This window comes from Urocampus carinirostris, chromosome 7 (assembly GCF_059441175.1).
Source record: "Urocampus carinirostris isolate Australia breed hairy pipefish chromosome 7, RoL_Ucar_1.0, whole genome shotgun sequence".
Taxonomy (NCBI): Eukaryota; Metazoa; Chordata; class Actinopteri; order Syngnathiformes; family Syngnathidae; genus Urocampus; species Urocampus carinirostris.
Window position 1 is genome coordinate 20,867,209 of NC_142355.1, and position 24,453 is coordinate 20,891,661.

Sequence of the window (24,453 nt, forward strand, 5' to 3'; positions counted from 1 at the left end):
TGGAAGAGCAAGGCGTGGTCGGGGTCGGAAACGAGTTCTAAGCCAGAACGGGAGAGTAGACGTAGTCGGGGACAAATAGAGGTTGTAAGCCGGGACGGGAGAGCAGACGTGGTCAGGATTGCCTAGTATATACTGAGGTTCGCAGACAAACTCACAACAGGGGACTGACAGGACTGGGTTTAAGTCGGGACAGGGAGCCAATCAGAACCCGCGGCGGTTGGCGCCAAATGAGCGGGCACAGGTGAGTCACATCAGTAATCATGACACTTATTTTAATCGTATTTTCCTTTTTTAAGTCTTTATTACATATTTATCCTTGAGTGCCACATCAAATCTAATTGTACACAAAGTTCACTGCATTGTTTTCAATAATGATTAATAAGTCGATTCTGTTTTTAATATTAGATACCTGCCTAGGAGATTGCGTAGGATGCCAGATTAATCTATTATTGTTTGTTGTTTTGAGTCTTATGAACTGTTTACAAAATTGTCACTGCCGTCCAATCACGTTCCTGTTCTTTGATTCCACACCCTTTAGGGCAGATCCTAGCAGATTTCATGAAGAGATAGGGCTCAGCGGAGGGCCTCTATAACTGGTTGGAATCTCTTATCTGAGAATAAGTCTCTCTTCATGTTGTCTTTGCAAATCCATTAATGTCTTTTCTCCTTATTTTGACTGTCTACTAAACTTTAAAACTCATCAACAATAAAAACATTTCTCAGTCCAAATCAAATAGCACATGCGTAGTTTTACGTTACATTAAGAAGTGGCAATTATCAGTTATTTCTTTTTATTTGAAGTTCCCGATTGTAAAACGCCCACAAAAGAATGTTGGCAATACTGATATTGTCTATCATAAATATGAATGGCTTGAAATATGGACATATGCCCATCCCTGATTGTGTTAGCCTATAAAATGTAAGGCTAGCTCTTTGATTTGATTTCCCAAAATGTTCCTGCACTGAGCCTCTGCTTGGAAAAAGACAGTCTACTCGTGACTCCAAGGGCCAAGCAGAAGTCTGCAAGCTCGAGAGCGTTCTCCATCCGGGCCCCGGGCTGTGGAATGCTCTCGACAGAGATATGATCTGCAACCTCAGTGGAAGTTTATAAATCGAGACTTAAAACCCACTACTATTCATTAGCTCATAATTGATGCCTACCTCATACTTTTGTTTTCCTGTCCTTCCTGACACTCTGGCTGGTGGTGATAGAAGGGAGAAAGACGATTCGAAATTAGTCAGCAGACCAGCGTCTGGACCTGAAGCATGTCGACCAGCCGGAATATATGGGAAACTGCGTCGATGCTGTCATGGACTCTTCGGGCAATTTTACAGGCTTGAGTTGTTGTTGCTGTCATGCACTTTCTGGACGAGTTCCAACATATTACCTATGTCTTGTTTTAACTGATGTTCACTATTATTTGTGTACTGTTACTCAAATCTATTGCACACTGGTCATCCTGGAAGTGGGATTACCACGTGCGATGCCCCTTCTCAAGGGTTCTTATTTACCTCATGCTGAAGTTTTCGAGTTTTTCCTTACCCGCAGGTTTCTTCAATATCAGGGGATGGGGTTTTTTTAAGGGTTATTGTTCTATTTTCGTTATTCATTATCCATTATCCATTATCGGTCAGTTCATAATACGCTACAAAGCCTAGGAGCCGGGACACTTACTCTCAGCCAAAAGGCCAAGCTAAGGTCCTAGCCCTAAAGCCTTGCTGCGATCATTGCGAATGCACCGTTCCCGGAGGTACTGCAATACCGGGCCGATGCGTGGAGTGGACAGAGCAAGCTCTTATTCCATCTCCGAAATGCAAAAATCAAAAGGCCAAGCTAAGGACTTAGCAATCACAGCCAACTAAGGCCAAGCTAGGTAAGGACCTAGCATCAAAGCTTTGCTAGGCCAAGTTAAGGTCCTAGCAATAAAGCGTTGCTGGTGTAATTGTAACCTGTGAGTTTTTTAAGACATTTTGTGATTCAGGGCAATACAAATAAATATGACTTGACTTGACCTAAAGTAAACTGACAGATTGTTGGATTTTGATGACTGTTTACCGATCAACACATTTTAAAAGTACAACTCAAGCCGTTCGTATTTTTCTTCAAATTTATATAACCATCTTTTGTAATGTTTCTGGTTCGTACTTAAAAAAATACCATCATGCACTGATAGCCAGTAGGTGGTACTGGAGCTCCTGCTCATCTGTCATATGACAGGATTGGGTTGGGTTACTTTAACTTGATTACTTTCAATTACTTTTGGATTACTTCAATACCAAATATGCTAATAAAAGTCAAAAGAAACTAAATATGAATAAAATTATGACTCACAACACGTGGTAAGCTTTCTCTCCTGGCTCTGATCCCTTTGATCTCTGGCAAAACTAACATAAAATGTGACACAAACAAAATGAAAATAAATCCAAACAGCTTGCCAACATCATTTTTGCCGTTCCATGTATTCCGTTACTCCCCAAATCTGCACAAAATTTAGTCATTTTATTCATATTTAGTTTCTTTTGTTTTTTTTTAGCATATTTGGTATTGGAGTAATCCAAAAGTAATTGAAAGTTATCAAGTTAAAGTAACCCTACCCAACCCTAGTCATGTCTCGTTAGAAAAGTTTATTTTGAATAATTGTCGATAAAAAGTTGTCTTTTGTTTGTTTTTGTTTGTTTTTTAACTTGATTATGATTTACCGTTTTCTACAAACATTAGATCAATAAGCACGTGTGCTAAAATGGTTAATTTATTACATTAATGCTTTTGAGTAGAGGCGCTCATCCGTGAACAGGCACTTTTAATTTATGGCAGAAGCGTGCAAGCCGCTGCCGTTTAACTTTTCAAAATACCAATAGAGTCGACTAATACTTTTGAAACCGGCAAAATGCGATTCCCTCCGCGTCAAACTAAATTAAAGCAGTTTAAAGTACGTATTGGATCATTGTGGCTCTTCTGACCCTACCCACGTGCCGCCCATCCCTCACCTGTCCTATCTGCTCTCCTCCGAGCCCTCTCTTGCCCCTATGCGCACATCCTCTCCAAGAGGGAGCGGCAGGAGGATCGAAACCAACCCCCCTCCACCGCGGGTGACTTTTACGCAGCTTTTACGCGCAACATTTGCGTGCTGTGATGAACTATCCTTGAAGATTTTTCTCCCATTTCTTACATGCTTGCGGAGACACGTGTCAGCTGAAGGCAAGATGCACTGAAAAATAAAATTAGACTATCGCACCTGCGAATTTGTTTGAGAAAGTTGCGTGCTTCTTCCGCACGTTCGAGGAGACAGGAAAAAGACGCTGCTCGCGCGCTGGATTGGATTAAAGTCATATTTCAAAGTTCCGACTTTGGGCATTGGGATGCATCTGTAAACGTCGCCCCCATCCGAATTGCTGTCGTTCGGAGGAAGGGGAGGATTTTTAATGGATTTTTTATGTGGGTCCCGCTAGGATGGACGTGGTAGATGAAACTGAAGCTCTACAGAGATTTTTTGAAGGTAAGATTACGCATTGGTTACATGTTGGAACTAGCTTTTAAAGTGTTTTAGTTGTGCCCAAATATGACACACAATCATTGATATGACTCAAGCTACCTGTCTAGGTTAATTTACTTGAACTTGAACGTTTTAGTTATCGACGCTTTTAACCCCAAAAATTCAAGCAAGCTGGAGGTTAAAGGGGGCCGCAGCAAAGTGCGTGTGATGGGTAGCAGATCAAGTTGAACTTTTGGGGGAAGTTGCAGGAATTTAAGTTAGGAAGATAAATGGTCTGTTTTGTAAAGGCAAAAGAGTTGCAGCTTGAGGAATGTCAATTCCTGTGTGTGGAATTTCAAACATTGCATTAATATAATTTGCAAAATATAGTGATATTGTAAAAAATATAGGACTGATGGAGTTGTATTCATCAATGCTTTGAATGTTTTTAAGAACACTGTATTGGTTTTAATCCACCACAGAATTGGGTTTGAGTCACTTTCTTATAATAAATGACATACATCACAGGGGATACATACACATTAACACATGTCTGATTGACTCCTTCACAAACACTTCCGAGCTCATAAACGAACCAGACTATCATTGTCAAGTGTCCCTTGGAAGTCAGGTGCACATAAAGGATCTCACTAGTGTTATGGATAATCAAATATCTTTGCAAATACTTATAGTTCACACAAACTATTAACTTGTGTCCGCAGCCACACTGTCAAAGGTTCCGTGCCATTTTGACAGGAATTTAGTATGTTTACATTCTTTCGTTGGGAGTAAAGAGAGATGTTCTCTCTCTAGCTGTAAGTGAGGCACCCTCTCTCATGTTAAAATGTCAGCTTGGCCATGAAAAGTAAATAGGTGCTTGCTTTTTGATGCTTTGAGTCCCTTTTTGATGTTGTTGCCGTTGAGGGACTTGTCCTACTGATTTTTTAAATGATAAAGACACTAAGGAAGCAAAATATTGATATCGGTCTGGGTTTTTCAATTGTTACAGCTGCATAGTTTAAAGGTTTCAGTAAAGATGGTATTTTTATTTTTACTCACTTCAATTACTGCTCTATATTTGTTTGTTTTTTCAATCCAAAGAAGTATTAAAACTAAATTATTATGCTTTATTTTGTTGTTTTTGAAACGGTTGTAATAAAAGTATAATAAATTATCATTAAAATACACCTTTTTAAATACAAATATATTATTTAAATAATATAAGGGCAAAAATGTATCCTTAGGTTCAGTGTCAAGACAAGCAAATATATAGTTATGGACACAAACATGAAGCTTGCATTCAAATATCATTGGACTGAGTCAGACCTAAAAAAAAAACAATAGTGCTGTATTTGTGTTTGCAGTCACTACCTTCATATATTGTTCTGTGTTCTGTTCTAACTTACTTTCACTTATCGTAAAATACCACCAAGAGGGATATTCCTGACAAGCATTGAGTAAATCTGCGCAGGCGCAGAACAGACCAAGTTTGGGTATTTTTCCAGACCTTTGCATGTCAGTGAAATATTGAATATCTAACGTGTGGTTGCGCTGTTGTTGGTTAGAATAGGGACACCAATTGAAGTGAATTTGTTCATTCATATCATAGACTGGCACCAGAGGCACACTGGGAGTCCTGGAGAAGTCACTTATTTGTTTGAGACACTGCATTCAATTTAGAATTAGAATTGTCTTTACTATCACTGATATCAATGTGGTGAACGAATCAAAAATGAGACTTCACGATACACTTGTAATAAATTCCTAAAAGAGAAAATAAGACTGGAAAAAAATTGTCAGGATAAATAGGCAAAACTGAGTTGTAAATCAATCACAACAATAGTTGCAATGGATAATATTGAATCATAACAGTAATACAATTTAGGATAGTGCAGTTATTAAACAGCAACCAAAAATTCAAAAGAAATCCATAAAAAATATATGAAAACCTATTTTTCCATACGATGTAAGATTTACGTTTTTCACCGGCAATTTTAGGGTGGTGAGCCCGTTAGTCCATGTTTTATTTCCCCATGATATAGATCAAGGAGGGGCAGCACGGCGACCGAGTGGTTAGCACGTTTGCGGCACGCTTCTGAGGTCGTGGGATCGAATTAACCTGTGCAGAGTTTGCATGTTCTCCCCGTGCTTGCATGGGTTTTCTCCGGGTACTCCAATTCCCTCCCACATTCCAAAAACATGCATATCAGGATAATTGGCCGGTCCAAATTATCCCTAGGTGAGAATGAGCGAGTGAGTTGTGTGACCCTTTGTGTCCTGCGACTGGCTGGCAACCAGTTCAGTTGTCCCCTGCCCACTGCCCAAAGATAGCTGGGATGGGCTCCAGCACCCCCGCGACTCTACTTAGGATAGGTGGTGCAGATAATGAATGGATGGATAGATTAGGGAATGGTGTAATTGTAACCTGTGCAGTCATTTTGTAATTAGGGGATTTCCAAATAAATGTGACTTGACTCTATATACAGGTAGAGTTGCTCGGAAAATCATAGATTTACAAAGTTATTTGCCATTGTCCTCGTTGTAGCTAATATAAAGAGAAAAAAATGTAAAAATATTGAAAATATACAATAATTACACAAACACAATATTAAAAAAAGATAATAAACACCAAAAATAGTAATATAATAATACAATTTCTTAATTCATTTATAATATTATTTAAAAGGTTCAAAATATATGTTTTTTTGAATGAAATATAATCACATTTAGAATCTCAGTACCTACACCGAGGTGAGAATCACCCAAATTTAATTTAGTTCGCTGTGACAATGATTAGCCATGGTTCCAAATGTGTTTATTTTTACTGTAATATTACGTGCATGCCGAGGAAACACCCACCATCCGCCACAACTCACCAAATTGACGCCCAGAAACCAAGTTTAGAGAGATTATTGGGACACTGAACACATTTTTAAAACTTGACCACAACCATTGTCCACCCCGGCCACCCATTGATCCTCAGAGTTTGAGCTATTTTCACACATTTCTGATGTTGATGTTCTTTAAGGAGGAGTTTATTTTCAAATTTCCTGTTTAAAGTTTTTCTAAAGGATTAAATTGAAATATTATTTTCATTCATGACAATTCTGTAATTATTTTCTAAATGAGTTGCCTAAGTAATCTTTTGACTGGGCCTTAGCTAATTCTTTGTGTTTTTGATGTCATTATTGGAGCACACGCACCCATCAAAGTGATGGATCTCACCCATAAGCTATGTTTTAATAGGATTACCCAAATATGTATACATCACACTAATGCACGGCTTGCATTCCTGGCATAACCTTGGTGGTTGTTAAAACACAATGAGGTGAGACTGGCGTGTTTCTCCTCAGCGGACTCCATTAGAGTAACAGTGAGCAGACAGGGTGAGGAGGTGAGACAGAGCAGACTCACAGCGCTGAGAGAGAATCGCCTCTTGGGAGAAAGCCAACTAAATATCTACTGCCTTTGTCTCCCCCCACACCCCAACCACTACCATAACTTGACCTTCTCATCTCTGACTCACTTGGACAATAAACAGTTGCACACAAACGCACTCAAAGGATTGATTCATCTCAACTAACCATCCCTGCTAAATCAAGTCAACTATTGATTGAAATATAACATGAGCATGTAGGTGTTATAGGAGGACAAATGCCATTAGAAAAATACCAATTTTATTATAGCAACTTGTCATACAGCTGAAGTCTCATCTCATCTCATCTCATCAGCCGTACCGCTTATCCTCATTAGGGTCGCGGGACAGCTGAAGTCAATTTTCCCAAAAAGAATTACATTGTAGTATCAACTGTGACCTGTAAGAAGCCGTATGGCGCCAGAAGGCAGCCAGACTTACAAAAAAATCCAATGGATAATTTGAAGTTGTGATAGTAATAAGTGACAGTGGTATATTAACTGTTTATTACAGAAAAATACCTACAAAGAACAATATGTCACCAGCAACTAAAAGCAAGGGTGATGACACTCCAAGCAGTATGACATTAAAAAAGAGACATGCGTGTTAAAGTGGTTTTAAGAGTATTTATTAAATTATTTTACCTTGTTCGGGAAGACTATTCATAAATAATTGGTATATTCAGAAGGCAACTGTCTACATTTTTTACATACAAATTGGTAATGGCTCATGAGGTAACAACAATTCATTACCATTGTATGAGAACAAAAACGGAGGTTTGGACAGTCAAGTCATGTTTATTTGTATATATGTATTATCACAAGGAGTCTGCACGGACCACAGATCATTGCAAACCTCAGACTATTATTACACTATCCCCTGATCTAAAACCTACATGAGTGCAAGGAAAAACTCAAAAACCTCAACATTAGGAAAATGAAGAAACCATGAGAAGGGACCGCACATGAGGTCATCCCCTTACGGCTTACAGGATGACCAGGGGGCTGTTGCAATAACAAATAATATTTGTATTTTGTGTTTTGTATTTTTTTATTTATTCAACCAGTAAAAACCATAAAAGTGATATATACAGAAAATCATTTGACACGCGAACCTCTCGACGTGACTCATCGCCTTCGATCGGCGCAGGGTTTTAAGACCCAACTCCTGTGTTGGGAGTCATTAGGTGACCAAACCCCCCAATTCCAACCCTTAATGCCGAGCGCCAAGCAGGGAGGCAATGAGTACCAATGTTGTAAGTCCTAGGTATGACTCGGCCGAGGCTTCAACCAGCGACCTCGGGCGCCCTACCATCTAGGCTACCGAGCTGGTAATACACATTGTCAACGTGAAATATAGGTCAATCATAAGCAATAGAAGTGTGTTTTGAGCCTAGATTTAATCAGTTCCCCTGAAGTTGCAGATTGAATTTCAGTGGGCAGAGCAGTTTGCAGCACCAGGCCCCGAATGGAGAACGCTCTCGAACTTGCGGATCTCTTCTTGGCTCTTAGGATCTCTAGTAGACCAGCATTTTTAGAGTGAAGGCTCTGGACCAGAACATGGGGGGAATAACTTAAATAGATGCCAGTTTTTCCCCAGACCACTGTCAAAACTATGCACTATCTGAGCACCACTCATCCTGATTTCTTCTCGTTGAGCCAATTATCAAGATTCGAAAAAAATAACGTTGACAAATCATGGACAACTTCCAAGTTGAGAACTTAGTCAGTATGGAGTATCTATTCAACCCAGAAAGATACATGTGTTAATGTTTGAGCAAAAGAAAATCTCTCACCAACTTTGACGATAGCATGGACATCAGAAGAGCACTGACAAAGAGAGTGGTATGTATATCACAGTCCCACTTTCTTTCCCCTTAAAAAAAGCTCAGTCCATTGTTAATCATGTCTGTGAATCAGAATTCCTATTAAGTGCCGTTGTACTCCCGAACCCGTGAATCATTGTGCCAGAAGGCGGTTTTGGAAGTGCCGCTTAAAAGCCATATGCAACCACCATTCTTGTGTGATTTACAGCTCTAAAGGTAAATTGCTTTGAGAGGAATGTATTGTTTGAGAGCGGCCAGGCGTGAGCTGCTCGAGTATGACTTTTCATTGTCGTGCCTCCATCGTATTCATCATCAATGCCAGCAGTCATCCTCCATCTGTGTGTGTGTTGATACGTGAGTCTTCAGATTTCAAACGATTCTCTACACACATAATAATCCATTTTTTATTGCGTAATTAATTATTTACTAATATTTACTTTTATACCCTACAGCTTATTAATGAATTGTTATTTGAAGACAGAGAGCAATTTTCCCTCTTTTTAAAACCCTTCCTACATAAGATGTATTTTTTGTTCTTGTAAAACGTGACCACATTTAATTCATTTCAAGGGACCTTGTGTAACATTTAATCACTAGATGTCACTCTATTGTGTGTGCAACCGAAAATGTATGCTACGAAGCACAAGAAAGATTACAAAGTCTCAAAATGGCCAAACCGCATCATTTTTCTTTTAATTTTTTGGGGGTGAGTCCCCATAGCAGCAAGACGGCAGACAATGGTATCAGCTCTTTTTAGGAAAGGCTCACGTTCTGTAAAATAAACACAACATTTTCAACCTATGAGTATTTGAAAAAATGATTGTATGATGGTTCATATATTATTTAAAATTAATATATATATTTTCTTTTTAATGGGGCGTTAAATAATACACAATAAGAAAAATGACGTAGGTGACTTGTCGGTTGTACTCACCATTGAAAATACTCTACAATACTCACTTCAATTACTGCTCTATATTTGTTTGTTTTTTCAATCCAAAGAAGTATTAAAACTAAATGTTTATGCTTTATTTTGTTGTTTTTGAAACTATTGTAATAAAAGTATAATAAATTATCATTAAAATACACCTTTTTAAATACACATATATTATTTAATTATTATAAGGGCAAAAATGTATCCTTAGAAGCCAATACAACAACAGGTAAACCCAGAAATGCACGAATTATGGTCACAATTCACAACCATGCATTTGAGGAAGTCCACAACCATCCTGTACTGTTTATGGATTATAAGTATTTTAGCTGAAAGCTACTGAAACTGTCTCTCGGACTGTTTATTGAATAAATGTTTTATGTTATTTCATTTTAGTTACAGTCTTTTCTCACGATGCCAGTACTGACAGCTGCAAATACTGTACAGTTGGAGTCGCCTGTTACGTTAATACTGTATTTGCAGTATAATCTTATGTTCTTTTTTTATGTGATGTGATGCACTTTGGCCTCCCTTGTGAAGCTTTTACATATGCTAGGAAATTGTTGATTGATTATTTGATTGATTAAAAAAAAAAAAAAAAACACTAGTTTTGGATTAAACCTAGCATCTTTCGATTAGGGTGTCCTCAGTTTTCTCTCCATTGAGCTGACATTTCAATTATCTTTCTTTCTGTCGTAGCTAACGGTGTGTCGCGCTCCCAGCAATGTCACTCCTCTAATCTCCTGAGCCAGGTCCACCAGCACGACCAGTGCTTGTGAGCGGCGAGAGCTGTGTGTGGTAGCCTGGTACAGCCCTTTCTCATGACCGGGGAATAATCCTCATTATAACACTCTCAAGCTATTCACACGCACGCATACACACAATATGTATGGCACGTAGCCGTGCACGCGCAGACTGGCGCACACGCGCGCCTGTTTAGCCGATCTGGGACTGCAGGACAAGGTCGCCGTTTGTGAAACATGCGAAAATCGGAGTGGAATTGTTCTCCTCGTCTTTCTTGAAGGGGTTTTCGTCTAAAGGACATCAGCATGCTTTGGCTACGTGCAGGTACTCTGATGCTCCTCACATAATTAGGAGCTTTGTCTTGTCCATAGCATATTTTTAGGAAAAGCAGAAACTCTATATCAGTGTTCTGTCCCCTCATTATTTTTGTGCGCAGGAATGTATTGGAATGCTGGTACACATTGAATGATTGTGTTCACCTACGTGATCAATTCGGTCTAATTCTTGCGATTATAAGTGGGAGTTGATTAGAATTACATCTTGAGACAATGCTTTGTTATTGGAGTAGAAGGACTTGATATTTGGCAGCTAGAGAATGTAGGGAAAAAAGAACGTATATATAAGTCTTGGAAAAGCGAATCTAGTAAATTTAAGGACAGGAGTTATCAATTGTGTCTCATTCTGAATTTTTATCAAAAACTGACCTGAATATTTTCCTTTCTTGCTTTTCAAAAAATTTAGGAATGTGAAAATCGTAAGCGTTATGTGTGTGCTTGTGTGTGTGTGTGTGTGTGTTTGGGCTGATTAGAAACCAAATGAATTACTAAAACACATGCTTGCATGCATTCAAACTTTTCATTATTTTCTATGAGAGTGGTCTGTTGAGATCGCCGAAAGAAATCTAATAATCATTTATCTAATTTGAAAATCATGTAAAAAAAAATTAAACAACTTTTAGATGCCAGACCTTTTTCTCTGAATATTCAGAAGCTCTGACTCTGTGTCTGGTCTTTGAAAGCACCGCGTGTCCATCGCAGAAAGGTGTTTGTCGTTGAATGAGTTGCTTAGTTCCAGTTATGATATAGCGCTACCAAAATACCTCTCCATTGCATCAAAGATAAAAATCACTGTTGAAAGCTCGTGGATCCTTTAACCATCAGGGTCGTAGCGGCACTTCCTTTGGTGTGTGTTAGGCAAGTACAGCTTCACAGCTCCCATCATGCTCTTGCTGTTTTCTCTTGGTATGGGTTTGGTTTCCCAAAGGAAATAGATGGTACTATTTTCCATGGAAGGCGTCACAGGGGCTGTGTTGTTAGCGCCCAATCCTACAGTGCTGAGGTCCTGAGTTCAATTCCAGGTACAGCAGCTCCCCTGTGCAAAGTTTGCATGTTCTCCTTGTGCCTGCTTAGTATTCCTCCGGGGCACTCCGGTTTCCTCGCACATTCCAAAAACATGCAGGTCGGGTTAATTGGCTGGTCCAAATGCTCCCTAGGTGTCAATGAGTGAGTGAGTTGCCCTGCAATTGGCTGACAACCATTTCAGGGTGTCTCCTGCCTTCTGCCCAAAGATGGCTGGGGTGGGCTCCACAACCTCCCATGACCCCAGTGAGAGTAAGCGGTGCCAAAAATTGATGGCAATGGATGGTTTCCATGGTCACTAGTAGCAGGAGAAGCTACCTGACCTCACTCGAGACAGCCATTGTTTTTGTGTGTAAAGCATCATCTCTTCAGAGATAAGACAGAACTTGACATTGGCGAGCAGCGGCGTGTATTGCTACTTGATCCTAAATCTCTTTGTTCCGAACTTTAGAGCATGGCTCTTTTGATCATGTTAACAACGTACAAAACACATTGCGTAATTTCTAATTTTTTTAAGAAACAATATTATTTTTTTCTCCATCTAGTTATTTGTTATTTTAAGTAAATAAAAAGCTTGAATATAGATAGAAAAATATATAAAAAACAAAGTCTTTTACTGGACCTTAGAGCCTCTAATATGTCATGAAAGCAAAAGAAGTAACGGCAACCACACAAAGTTAGTTTTCCAAGAAAAATATGAAAGCCACAAGTGATGCAATGCGTATTGTCTAATGTAATTATAAACAAAACAAGCCCATACAATTATATTCGTGGGTTTGTTTTATTTTGAAAGGGCTTAAAACAACAGGAAGATTCTTGTAACAGGCACTCAAGCTCTCTCTTCTTTTTGCTTCCGTACATTTAGATTAATGTCTGGATGACAGCCGGGCTTTGAATGCCTATCATAACACACCCACACACACAGTGAGTGTGACAATGAGTCCAGTGTATCTTGAGCACAGCTGGACTGAATACGAGTGAACTTGCCAACGTATCGGCATCTTTGCTACTTCACTGATTTATTGATAGAGGTGGAAGCTGTCGAAGTAACATTTATTTAAGCAGGAATAGTTTTGCACATAAATGAAAGAAATGTACAAAAAATGAGAAGAAATTAAAAATGTTCGCAAAAGCACCTTTCACAAGAAAGCTTTTTTAATCTTTTTAAAATTCAGCTTTATGTAATTTAGTTTTTACTGTTTTATAACACTGAATAAACTCTCCTTATCTGTAGTGTAGTAGTTAGCACATTCGCCAATGACGCGAATGGTCCCCTGTTCGAGACCTGGTGGAAACATATGTCGGCCTGGAGAGGAATGCCACCAGGCTGTAATTGACCAAGACACACCACAGGAAATGGTGCCCCTGCGACCTTATTGGTTAAGGGGATCCAACCCCCAAAAAATTAACCTAAACCTTTTCCACATTTTTTGTATCCAGTTCGACTGTTATTTGTAAAACTTTTTTTTTTCTCTATTCGTTCTATATCTTTCTTATTTGGTTTATTTCTGTGTTTTCTATTTTTTCTGAATTCTCTCTTTTCTTCATTTTTTTCTTTTTTAAATGTGTTTACATCATATTTAATTGTAAAATTCTTTAAAAACCTAAGTACCTTAATCCTCTATTACCTCTCTATTTAAAGAGACATTGTGTATTATTTAGTGATTAATAGTTGGGAAAAAAAACGCAATTCATTAACATAAAAACAATATTGATTTGAATGATACACAACAATACAACCACTATAATAAAAACATGCTTATTTATCTGTCGTAAAATAAGGTTCAACTTGAAGGAGCTGATTGTCAACCATCTTGCTGCAACACGTACCCCCCAAAACCCAAAACCTTGTAATAGGCTGGGCAAAAAAATATGAGAGGAAAATGAAATTAAATTAAATGATCTGCATTTATATAGCGCTTTTCAAGTCAATGACTTCCCAAAGCGCTTTACAATGTGCTCCACATTTCCCAATAGCGGCCTTGCAGCCATGTAAGGCGCTAACCTGCTTATTGGGGGTATTAGGGGTTCAGTGTCTCACCCAAGGACACTTCGACATGTAACACGGACGAGCCGGGATTCGAACTGGGATCCCTTGATCCCAAGACGAGCGCTCTACCTCCTGAGCTACGTTTGGTCACTTTGATTCTCTGACGTTAGTGTTCTTACTTGTGCTTTGTAGCACTCGTTTGCACAACACAAAATATCGACATCTAGTGGTCAGATAATACACAGTGTCCTTTAAATTTGCGATGTAGTAAGGCAAAGGGTTATTTTCTGCAGGCATTTTCCACCCAACACACAAAAGAAGAATTTGTATTTATTCAATAGTGCCATTATTCTACTCTACTATGTCTGTAGTTATTGACTGAACTGTATGATATATATATATAAAAGAAATATATTTTTAAAAACTCTTTGAAGTAAATTTTCTATAAGAAGGCAAAAGGGAAGGAGCTCGAGCACCACCTAATGTATGTTCGTGCACACTGCTGCAAAAGCATGTCAGAGAACAGGGATGAATGGACATTTCCTTCAAAGATCTGTTCATGATTTTGTATGACGGTTGAGCAGAAATGCTTCTACGGTACCGCAATAAACTATAAACTGATACACCAAATGATAGTGATTCCACCAACATTTTCCAATATCAGTGGTAACAGAAGCCATAATATTCAATCGCTTGCTCACAACCCGGGCTGGGGATCTGTGACATCGCTTTACGGGGACATAAACTTCATATAGTGTTCTTAAGTCGATTTTTTTCCATCCTGGGACGTTCGGCTTGAAGTTTTTCCGCCTTGCCCCCGTTTGCCTCACCCTCCATCCATCCTGCCTCCCCTATCCCCTTAGCATTTCGTTATCAGGCCTGCCAGTTTAGATTTATGGCTCTTGAGGGTGGGGTGCACATCTGGATCTTATTTCAGGGGGAACTATCCTGCTTTTCTCCTGCGGCACTGGCACGCATCAGAAGACATTTACCATCTGTTTCGATCCAGTGAAACGAGTGTAAACACGGTAAAGGTTGCAGAGAACCTGACATTGCACTGTGAGGATTGATGTGGCACCATAAAATTCAGAGGGACCCTTTAGAGTTTAGTTGGTCTGGTTTGGGGCTTTTAACTTAGAGGTGATAGCATTACTTTTGACATTCGACAAAGACATCATCTTCGTATGATGGTAAGATGACCCAAAAATCAAATTCAGTCAGTCATTTAAGTTTCAATCAAATGTATTAAAAAAGACAAGTCCTTGAGGTTGTTTGCATTTGTATTGGAGTAGAAGGTCCTTAACCTCTGTTTCTAACTCCAACACACAAATGAAGTATAACCCTCAGTTGAATATCATTGTTGCTCATTGCTTGATCTATTTCTTCTGGATTCAGGGCATGTTCTCTTAAACCGATTGGGTGAAATGCTGGTTGTTGACTTGTATGCTTTGGCCAGCACTGACTGTTTTTATCATCAGATATTAATAATCCAGCTTGAATGTTGAAATTAGCATTGTTTAGTTGTGGAACGTAAAATAATAAATAATAACTACTTTGCTAACATGGGACAGTTATTTAATGTAAGAATGCCATTGTGTGTCGAATTTACCCACTGCCGAGTTTCCATCAAAAATTACATTCTGTTTAAATCTTGATATAGAAAATCCGGGAAAAATGAATACAATGCTTGCCTTACGAGGGCCTGAAACAAATTGCCCCTTTTGGGTAAATTTGAATGCTCAATGCAAGGATCTGAAGAGCGAAGAAATATTTGTTATATGCAATATGACAGATGTGGTTAACTCCAAGCATCAGAAGTCTCAAATTTGAAAATTTCAAGAGAGAATATTTCGATATTGTTTTTGTTTCTATTTGCTTTGGAAAAAAATGCCACGGGGAAAAAAAATAACTATGGTCAACTAAACTTCTTAACACTAGATGGCAGACAATATGTGAGATATGGAATTCATTATATTGAAGACAAAGCCAGTGACGTGAAGAACTTTGAAATACATTAAAATGCAGCTAATTGAGTATTAAAGAGACAGTGTGTATTATTTGATCCCAGAATGTCGTAGTATCAGGTACTGCAACAAAGTGCAACAAAACACAAGGAAGAATACAAACTATGGCGACTCAAAGTGATCAAGCGACAACTTTTTCTTCTTGTTTTTTCGCAAAGCATTTGACACACTTTTTGTTTTCTTTCGGGTACCTGTTGCAGCAAGATGGCCGACAGGTATGGTGAGGCTCATGTTATGTCGAATAAATGCCCATTTCTCAACCTATCAGTATTTTTTATTGTAATCAAAATGTTTTTTTTACAATGATTATTTTAACCACTAGGAGTCGCTAAATAAAACACATTGTCCCTTTAAAAGTACTATTATCACTCGAAGTCATTTTGGTTATGCTGGTCATTATGTTTATTTTTAAAGCACTAAGACATTTGAAAAGTGGATTTTTTTTCATCTGCGTTGTGGGTCCCGAATTCACACTGTTTGAGAGCCACTGCGACTAGAGTGTAATCCTGTTGCAAGAAGACAAAGTGCTTATTGCAATTTAGGAAGGCAAACTCCCAATTTATGTATGAAGCAATATTTACAACCAAAATACTTAGACAGAGAGTAACCTCACATTCCCACCGAGGTGATTCTCTGGCATGTGTTTATACAATTTGAAAAAAAGTACAAGTTAAATGCCATCTAATCAAGTTAGTGGCGATAAGAAGGAAAGCGATACGAAATGCTCATTACGACATGAAATAAGATTTTCCTCCAATCAGAGTCCGTGTGGCAGTACACAGAGTTGCTGAAAGATTCCTGTTGCTAAATCCCAGATGCTCTCCATCCCTACTCTCTGCCCCCCTCCCTCTAAACATAGGCCATGATATTACCAGTTCTCTGGATACAGCCAACATCGACACCAGTATCCTGGAAGAGTACATCAGCAAGGAGGACGATAGCGCTGACATGTAAGCAGGGACTACGTCTAAACAACACACGCTGCCCGTGCAGTTCATTTCGTTACAAAGGAATTTGTTTTCCCAGATAAGGCTAATCCTCCCGCCCTACTTTTTTTCCCCTCTTTGGTCTCCCAGCTGTTTCTCAGAGGTCCACAGCACCCCGGGACCAAATTACTCATCTCCCCAGGCGGGGGTTTCCTCCTCTGGGGGGTTGGTGTGCGGCGTGAGCCCTCCGATTCCCCTCCGCCAGGGAGTTCCTAACCCCTGCCCCAACACATACCCTCCTGGTCCTTCCTTAGGCCTGCGGCACGGTTACCCCTGCCTGGGTCAGCATCAACAGCACCAACAGTCTCACCTCAAACCCGAACACAGAGGCCACTACGCCCCCGGGTGAGCACTGTGAGCATTTGGAGCAGGTTTGGCGACACAAAATATGAAACGAGCCATATTGAACCCCAAAAAACATGTTTGGAGCCGTAAACAATTAAAGCTTAAACTAAGGCTGCAACAATGAATCGATAAAATTGATTACTCGATTGATGGACGTTAATTTAATGAAAATAAGGGAGTACTTTGAGTTCACACTTGATCCGGCGACTTGTTGTAGCACTCTGGTCCAGCAGAGGGCGCTTCAAAACTGTATTTTGATGCACGAGGACATCTTGATCCAAATCCAAATATACGTAGTGATGCATCAGTTTTCAGACAACAAAATGGAACTTGATATTTTTTATATAATAGAAGTTTGTTGTTTCGTGCTATTTCTATCCATTTGAATAGAGAAGGAAATTAAAAATGTGTTTTCTCAAAATCCGATTCACATTTAATCAGAAAAATAATCAATGATTCATTGTTTTTAAAATAATCCTAAATTGCAGCCCTACTTATTAAAAGCCTTATAAGGAAAGCAACACATACTATATATGTATACTGCATATATCTCTATTCATTGGAAAATGTTAAGAATGTTTGTTTCATGTTCGTTGTCCTGCAGAAACCATATCATTTTCCATTATCAAACAATTTTGAAAAAGCGCCAATGAGCCACTAGGAGGCATCAAAAGCCACATGCAGCTCAAAAGCCGCATGTAGCTGTCTGGGGGATTAAGTGTATCAAAAAATGTCTTGTCAGTTAGAAAATGTACCAGAAAATTGTACTTTATTTACCAGAAAATCACTCGTGAGCTAGTTTGAGAACCTGTCAATGGGCACCACATTAGAGACTCCAGTATTATCGCAAACAATATATTAGTGCAGACATTGCATTGGAAAAAAATCTTGAGGGATAGTTTTACTCATTTTAAGTATTATTCTTAACATTTTTCTTATTTTACTTTCATTTTAGTTTTGTGGTAATATTTAAAAACAAACAGTATACCTTGTAATAAGTTAAACTTCCATTACCTATTCTTATTCAAATCTATAATGTGTTACTTCCTGAATATAGATAATTCAATTTAGAAAATGGTTTAACGATTTGTAAAATAATGCTGATATATTCATTTTCATAAATATGCTTTTGCTACTTTATTGTTTCTTTTCATTTGTTTCCTCGGTACAATAAAAATGCTAATCATTAAAATGAACAAAATCATTGGATATGGGAGATGGCAGAAAGTTTGTTGATTTCAGATATCGTCCCAAAAAAAATTCTTTTATCCTAGGATTTTTTTCATTTTTCTGTTGTTTTTAGGGGTAAGGTAAAAAAGGTAGTAAATATATCTACAAATATGTTGAAAATGATCTAAATATTTCCCATGAGTCGTATGAGACTTTTTTACTCATTTTAAGTTTTATGTTTTTACCAGAAAATGAGTAAAGTTTATCAAAGTAATGCTTGAAAAATTATTAAATAAAGTAAACGACTTTGAATGACTAAAACAGTATCCGTCCACAATGCAGGTTTAATTCTGTTTCATTTTAGATCTCTTCCCGAGTCTCCACCAGATTCAAGCTCAGAACCTTACTCACCTCAGCAGGTGAATGGTAAGTATCTACCACTTCTATCTGCACTGTTTCTTGCACTGCTGCACGATTACAAACAAAAATAATTCAAAACACACATTGACTAAGTGACATGATATTTCAGAAAAAATACTTCACTCAATTTAAGTTTTTGGCATTCAAACAAGCTCAAAGTCCAGGGTACCAATCAATATGTCAAGACACTGATAGTATCTTGAATCTGTTACTGGTTAATCCACATGACATATTTACAAAGAAAATCATTAAATTTAAATGTCTCCTCTTAGAATGGAATATATTTTTTTTTAAAACATATCTAACACCAGTATGTCCATATGCTTTAATAACTTACCACATTCTTGCATTGTTCTTATATATTTGGTTAAATGAGAAAATGTATGCAGTCAATTTTAAATACAACTATGTTAAATACTTACTGTATTTCTTTGTGTATTATGTGCAAACGTGCATAACACCCACAACTTATCCTTCGATAGCTATAACATTTTCTTTTACTTTATCTCTGCTCAAACCAAGCATTCTAAGTAACAATCGTTGAATATGTACGGCCATGATTAACATAATTTATTGACAATTAAAACTACTAACACTATACAAACATAACATTTACAATGTATTTATTTAATGTCCTTCAAAGTCTGATTCATCATTAAATAGACCAAAGAGTTGTTTCGCTCGACTGCTTTTTTTCGCTCTAATACCACAAATAATAGTACAGTGGGACCTCGCTGCTTCGCGGTTCGACGTTCGTGTATTCAGAGCTTCGCGGTCTGTAATGGTAATTATTATTATTTATTTATTTATTTATTTTTTTTATTTGCAGATTTTCACTTTTTGCGGGAATCCCCCTCGGACGACGACCCTAGCACGGCGCGCGGTTCTCGTTTCACGGTGTTGTGCCCAAATCCGACTCCCGTGTTGTGCCCAAATCCGACTCCCGTACAGAATCTTCCCCCCCTCGCGTGAACGCGCATCCTGCTGCGCTTCCGACGAAAGCGATCGTATTCTATATAAACGCTTATTGAAACCATAAAGCGAGCTAATTAAAATAATTGGGCGATCGTAGTCTATATAACGTGTTTATTTAAACAATAAAGCGCGATCGTATTCTACAAAATGCGTTTGTTAACGCGGATGAAAAAGTCACCAATGTCACGTCTCCCGCTCGGGCCGCAATGGCTCTACATGGCGCTACACGGCCCTTGATGGCTCCGGTGTTGTGCCCTTTTCCGACTCCTATGCAAATTCCTCCCCCCCTGATCGTATTCTATATAAAACGCTTATTAAAACAATAAAGCGAGCTAATTATAATAATTGGGAGATCCTAGTCTATACAACGCGTTTATTTAAACAATAAAGCGTGATTTTATTCTACAAATTGCGTTTTTTAACGCGGATGAAAATGTCACCAACGTCAATGTACGCTTCCGACAAAAGCGATCGTATTCTATATAATACGCTTTAAAACAAAATAAAGCGAGCTAATTATGATAATTGGGAGATCCTAGTCTATATAACGCGTTTATTTAAACAATAAAGTGCGATCGTATTCTACAAAATGCGTTTGTTAACGCGGATCGAAAAGTCACCAACGTCAATGTACGCTATGATTTCCGCAATCACAACTAATTGTACACAAATAATATTTATTTGATTTACTATAATATCCGTATGTAATGTCTTTTTTATTGTGAATGAAACCCTGGTTGCATTGGATCCCGCGGTGTAAACAAATTGTTTTTTTTTTTCATTTAAAATCGGAGGGGGGGAGGAATTTGCATAGGAGTCGGAAAAGGGCACAACACCGGCCAACGGACGGGCAGTGTTATGCCGAGAAATGCATCCCTGCCGAGAATTGCATCCCCTCTCGCGGGAGCGCGCACACGTCACTGATAATGAGATAAGATTTATTTTTTTTCTTTATGAACGGGCGTCGCTTCTTCGCAGATTTTCACTTTTTGCGGGTGGTTTTGCTCCCCATTAAACGGGTCTAAGGAAAATAAATAAATAAATATTTTTTTTTTCTTTTTGAAGGGGTGTTGGTACTTCGCAGATTTTCAGTTTTTGCGGGTGGTTTTGGTCCCCATTAACCGGGTCTAAGGAAAATAAATAAATAAATATTTTTTTTTTCTTTTTGAAGGGGTGTTGGTACTTCGCAGATTTTCAGTTTTTGCGGGTGGTTTTGGTCCCCATTAACCGGGTCTAAAAAAATAATAATTTAAAAAAATATATATATATATTTTTTTTGAAGGTGCGCCGCTACTTCGCGGATTTTCACTTATCGCGGGTGGATTTGGTCCCCATTAACCGCGATAACCGAGGTCTTACTGTAGTTTGAAAATGAGTACAAATTGTCACAACCAGAACAGGAGGAAGACCAGGATGCATAATGTTTTCACACAAGCTTTATTTTACGGGAATGGGGCAGTCATGCGCGTGAACACAAAGGCCAGTTTTTCGGCGATCACTGGACGAGACAGACGGGATCGATACCGGATACTGGAGACTGGCGCAGGATATCGGACAGGATGAGACAGGCAGAATCGAAACCGGATACTGGACACTGTATCAAGATTTCAGACAGGATGAGACAGACGGGATCCAATCCACTGGAGACTGGAGTCAGATATCAAACAGGACGTGATAGACAGGCTTGTTACCCCATACTGGAGACTGGAGTCAGATTTCAAACAGGATGTGATAGACAGGCTCAATACCCATACTGCAGACTGGAGTCAGATATCAAACAGGACGAGATAGACGGGATCGATACCGGACAGAGTCAAAACACACGTCTTGCGGGTGCAGAGGTTCGTTGACGGATTGACAAGGGGTGAGTGAGAGCACTGCGCTTGAATAGGAGGGAAGCCAATCAGTCAACGAGCCACAGCTGGCGCCAAAAGGGCGGGGCCAAGTGAGGGCAATGGACAACCGTGACACAAATCTAAAATAGAATGCCTTTTTGTGTGTTATCTTTGTCACTGTTGGTATAGTAGTAAGGATTCCACTCACTACTGCGACCTAGATTCCATTCTGTTGCACCCAATGATTTGCAATATTTTTCAACTGATCAGTCATCGCACAAATATTGTAAAACCACCCAAACTTTGAAATTGGCGGCATACACTTCACACATACGTAAATCGAAATGATAATTATTCCAAGTCAACTAGAATTTACGTAAAGCAAAATTACATTACCGTCAACTTTGATTTGAACAATTGCCATAAACAATTTAGCAATGGATATGAAGGAGTACGACAACTCAGAGTTATTTTGGATACAAATATGTCTTGTTAATGTCTCGCGCAGATTCTCACATGATTAGGACCATGACACCGGAAAACATGTGTCACATGACTCCGACACCACCGTTACAGCCTCACGGTCACTATCCAGGCATGCACCGGGACATGTACCTGAAGCCCGAGCCCATCATCTCACAGTTTCCCATCGGTCCAGCCACGAGTGCGGGTGGAGACCTGCAGCAGACGCAGATGCTTCATCAACTTTTGCAGCATCCACAGGGGCAAGAGTAAGAGATGATCATAGAGCTGTAAAAAGTCCAAGTTTACAATTTGCCAAAACACAACTATGTTGTGTCCTGTTTATATTACACTTAAGCTTTTTTCCTATTTCTTAAATGACCGTAGATCACATCCAGACAATGGTTGTTAATTCATCTAATTGGGAAAGTAGAACAGCCTGATCAGTGGAATTAAATGATCTAGAAGCCAATTACGGGATTTGAGAATGATCTAGGACCTTAACTTGTACCTTGGAATTTAAAAAAGTTACCCAAAAGGACTTGAAATTACTAGACAAGTCTGCCGTTTTCCCCCCAAAAATATTTGAAAGAAAAGTTTATTTTTGATAATTTTTTTTGTATTTTGTATTTTTGATGCATTGACTTTACTTGACGAATACTTGTAAAATGGTTACATTAAATTAATTCAGATTTTATACTATGCTATGCTATGCTATGCTATGCTATGCTATGCTACGAGAAGAGTTCTAAGACCCCCTTATCAAGCAAGTGTCACAAAGGGAGTTCAAGTGAAATGAGCTTGTATTAGCATTTATTTATTTATTTTCAATTAAAGAAGGCAAAGGCTATGTTTAGTATATTGATTGGACGAAAATAAAGCTACATTAAGTTATTGTGAGACCAGAAACGTAAGATAGATTAGTTATCATCAAATAATAGCTTACCAGAAACTGGTCAAACCTTCAGTAGAGTATGTCTTTTCCCCTAAAATTGTGAAAACTATTAGATAAACTATTTATAACTGTGATTGTATAATCGTTTTAAATACGGTATTTTTGCATATTCTGTCATTATTTTAACCAAAAGGTGTCTTTCTTTGGTTGAAAGTGAAAGTAAAAAAAAAAAGATTCACGGCATTAAAGATATATGCACCCAAGATTTTTTTTTTTTACTAATTTCAGACCACACTGCACAAAATAAACAAAACAAAAGCTACTTTGAGACAAAACCTGGGCCTAGACATATGGACTAGACACAACCTGATTTTAGGCATCCATTTTTGGACGAAATTAGGTCGAAAATGAACGAAAAATAGAATTAGGAATAAAATCTCACCTTCAAAATTTTAATGGTAATAATAATTGTACATGACTGTTCTGTCGTATATTCTTGATGCATTGATATCTATCAGTGGAGTTGTCTTCTATCAAGCGTGTACTTTGGTTTTTCACATAGCGCACTCATGGAATAATCAAACTGTTTTCGTTTTCATTACTTTCAACAGAGGAATTCCCTCTCATCAGCCCAAAAAGAGGAAACATTCCGACTCCCCTAACAGCACTCTAAATTCCCAAATCCTCACCGGTATCATCAAACAAGAACCAGGTAGGCAGGCTGGCATAGTTCCTTCTTCCTGTCATACCACAAGCATTTTTACTTTTTCACAAACAAGAACAGTCTGACATTTTCTCAGCTTGAGGTGCCCTCGACTTTATCCTATTCTCATACGGTCTTATTTCAGGCTTGATGCAGGATGCGGAGAACGGATACATGGATCCAAATTATCAGTGCATCAAGTGGCAACCTCACCAGCAGAACAAGTGGACTCTACTTTATGATGCAAACTGCAAAGAGCTGTAGGTGGAATTTATCTTGGCAAATCTTGACTTGGGAATGGGGTACCAAAGGAATAACAGCCTGAAATGGAAAGGAGTGATAATAGTTTAATAAGATAATCCAACCGCAGAAGTCTATAAATTCTTCAGAGGTGAGCCTTGCGGAGGAGTGATTCAGAATGAGGTTTCGATTAAGAAAGACACCGTGAGGAGTGAGGAGAGAGGAGGAAAACGAAGGAAGAAATTAGCTCACGCATGCAAGTGCTTTTGCAAAAGTGGAAACAGATGAATAGAAATGACTCTTTTGATTTTTTCATAGCTGATGTCTGAACGTGAAAAAAAGTACTTAGAACTATCGAAAATGTTCTGCCATCAGCCGTATGAGGACAATTATTCTCACTTAAAGAATTATTTTTCATTTGTTTGGTACAATTGTGTCTGTTTATCTAGAAAAATACTTCATTGGAAGAAAAACCTTACCTGCGTAATCTGTTATTCTTTGTTCATTGTTTAAACCAGGGGTCACCAACCTTTTTGAAGCGTAGAGCTTAGAGCTACTTTTTTGTTACTGATTAGCGCAAAAGGCCACCAGTTTCATTTGTTTCTAAGCTATCACTATGTTAGCACTATGTTATTATTGTGTTAATACTAGGTTATAAT

General features: G+C 38.5%; 1 protein-coding gene and 1 pseudogene across 4 annotated transcripts in view; one reads left to right on the top strand and one right to left on the bottom strand.

Moving 5' to 3' along the window:
• Nucleotides 1–1,729: 1,729 nt before the first annotated feature.
• LOC148362631 (U2 spliceosomal RNA) lies at nt 1,730–1,878 on the bottom strand (annotated as a pseudogene).
• Nucleotides 1,879–3,054: 1,176 nt separating this feature from the next.
• The window catches only part of myrf (myelin regulatory factor), a 35,938-nt gene continuing 14,539 nt past the window's right edge, over nt 3,055–24,453 (top strand). For 3 of the 4 annotated variants that reach the window (XM_088340111.1, XM_088340114.1, XM_088340112.1), the window contains exons 1-7: nt 3,055–3,497; nt 16,623–16,713; nt 16,840–17,094; nt 18,629–18,690; nt 22,003–22,225; nt 23,463–23,563; nt 23,700–23,814. In XM_088340111.1, the coding sequence (XP_088196237.1) occupies nt 3,452–3,497; nt 16,623–16,713; nt 16,840–17,094; nt 18,629–18,690; nt 22,003–22,225; nt 23,463–23,563; nt 23,700–23,814 (893 nt within the window). In that variant the 5' untranslated portion in view covers nt 3,055–3,451. Of the gene's footprint in view, nt 3,498–10,584; nt 10,716–16,622; nt 16,714–16,839; nt 17,095–18,628; nt 18,691–22,002; nt 22,226–23,462; nt 23,564–23,699; nt 23,815–24,453 lie in introns of those variants that run through there. The other variant, XM_088340113.1, reaches the window with a different exon arrangement.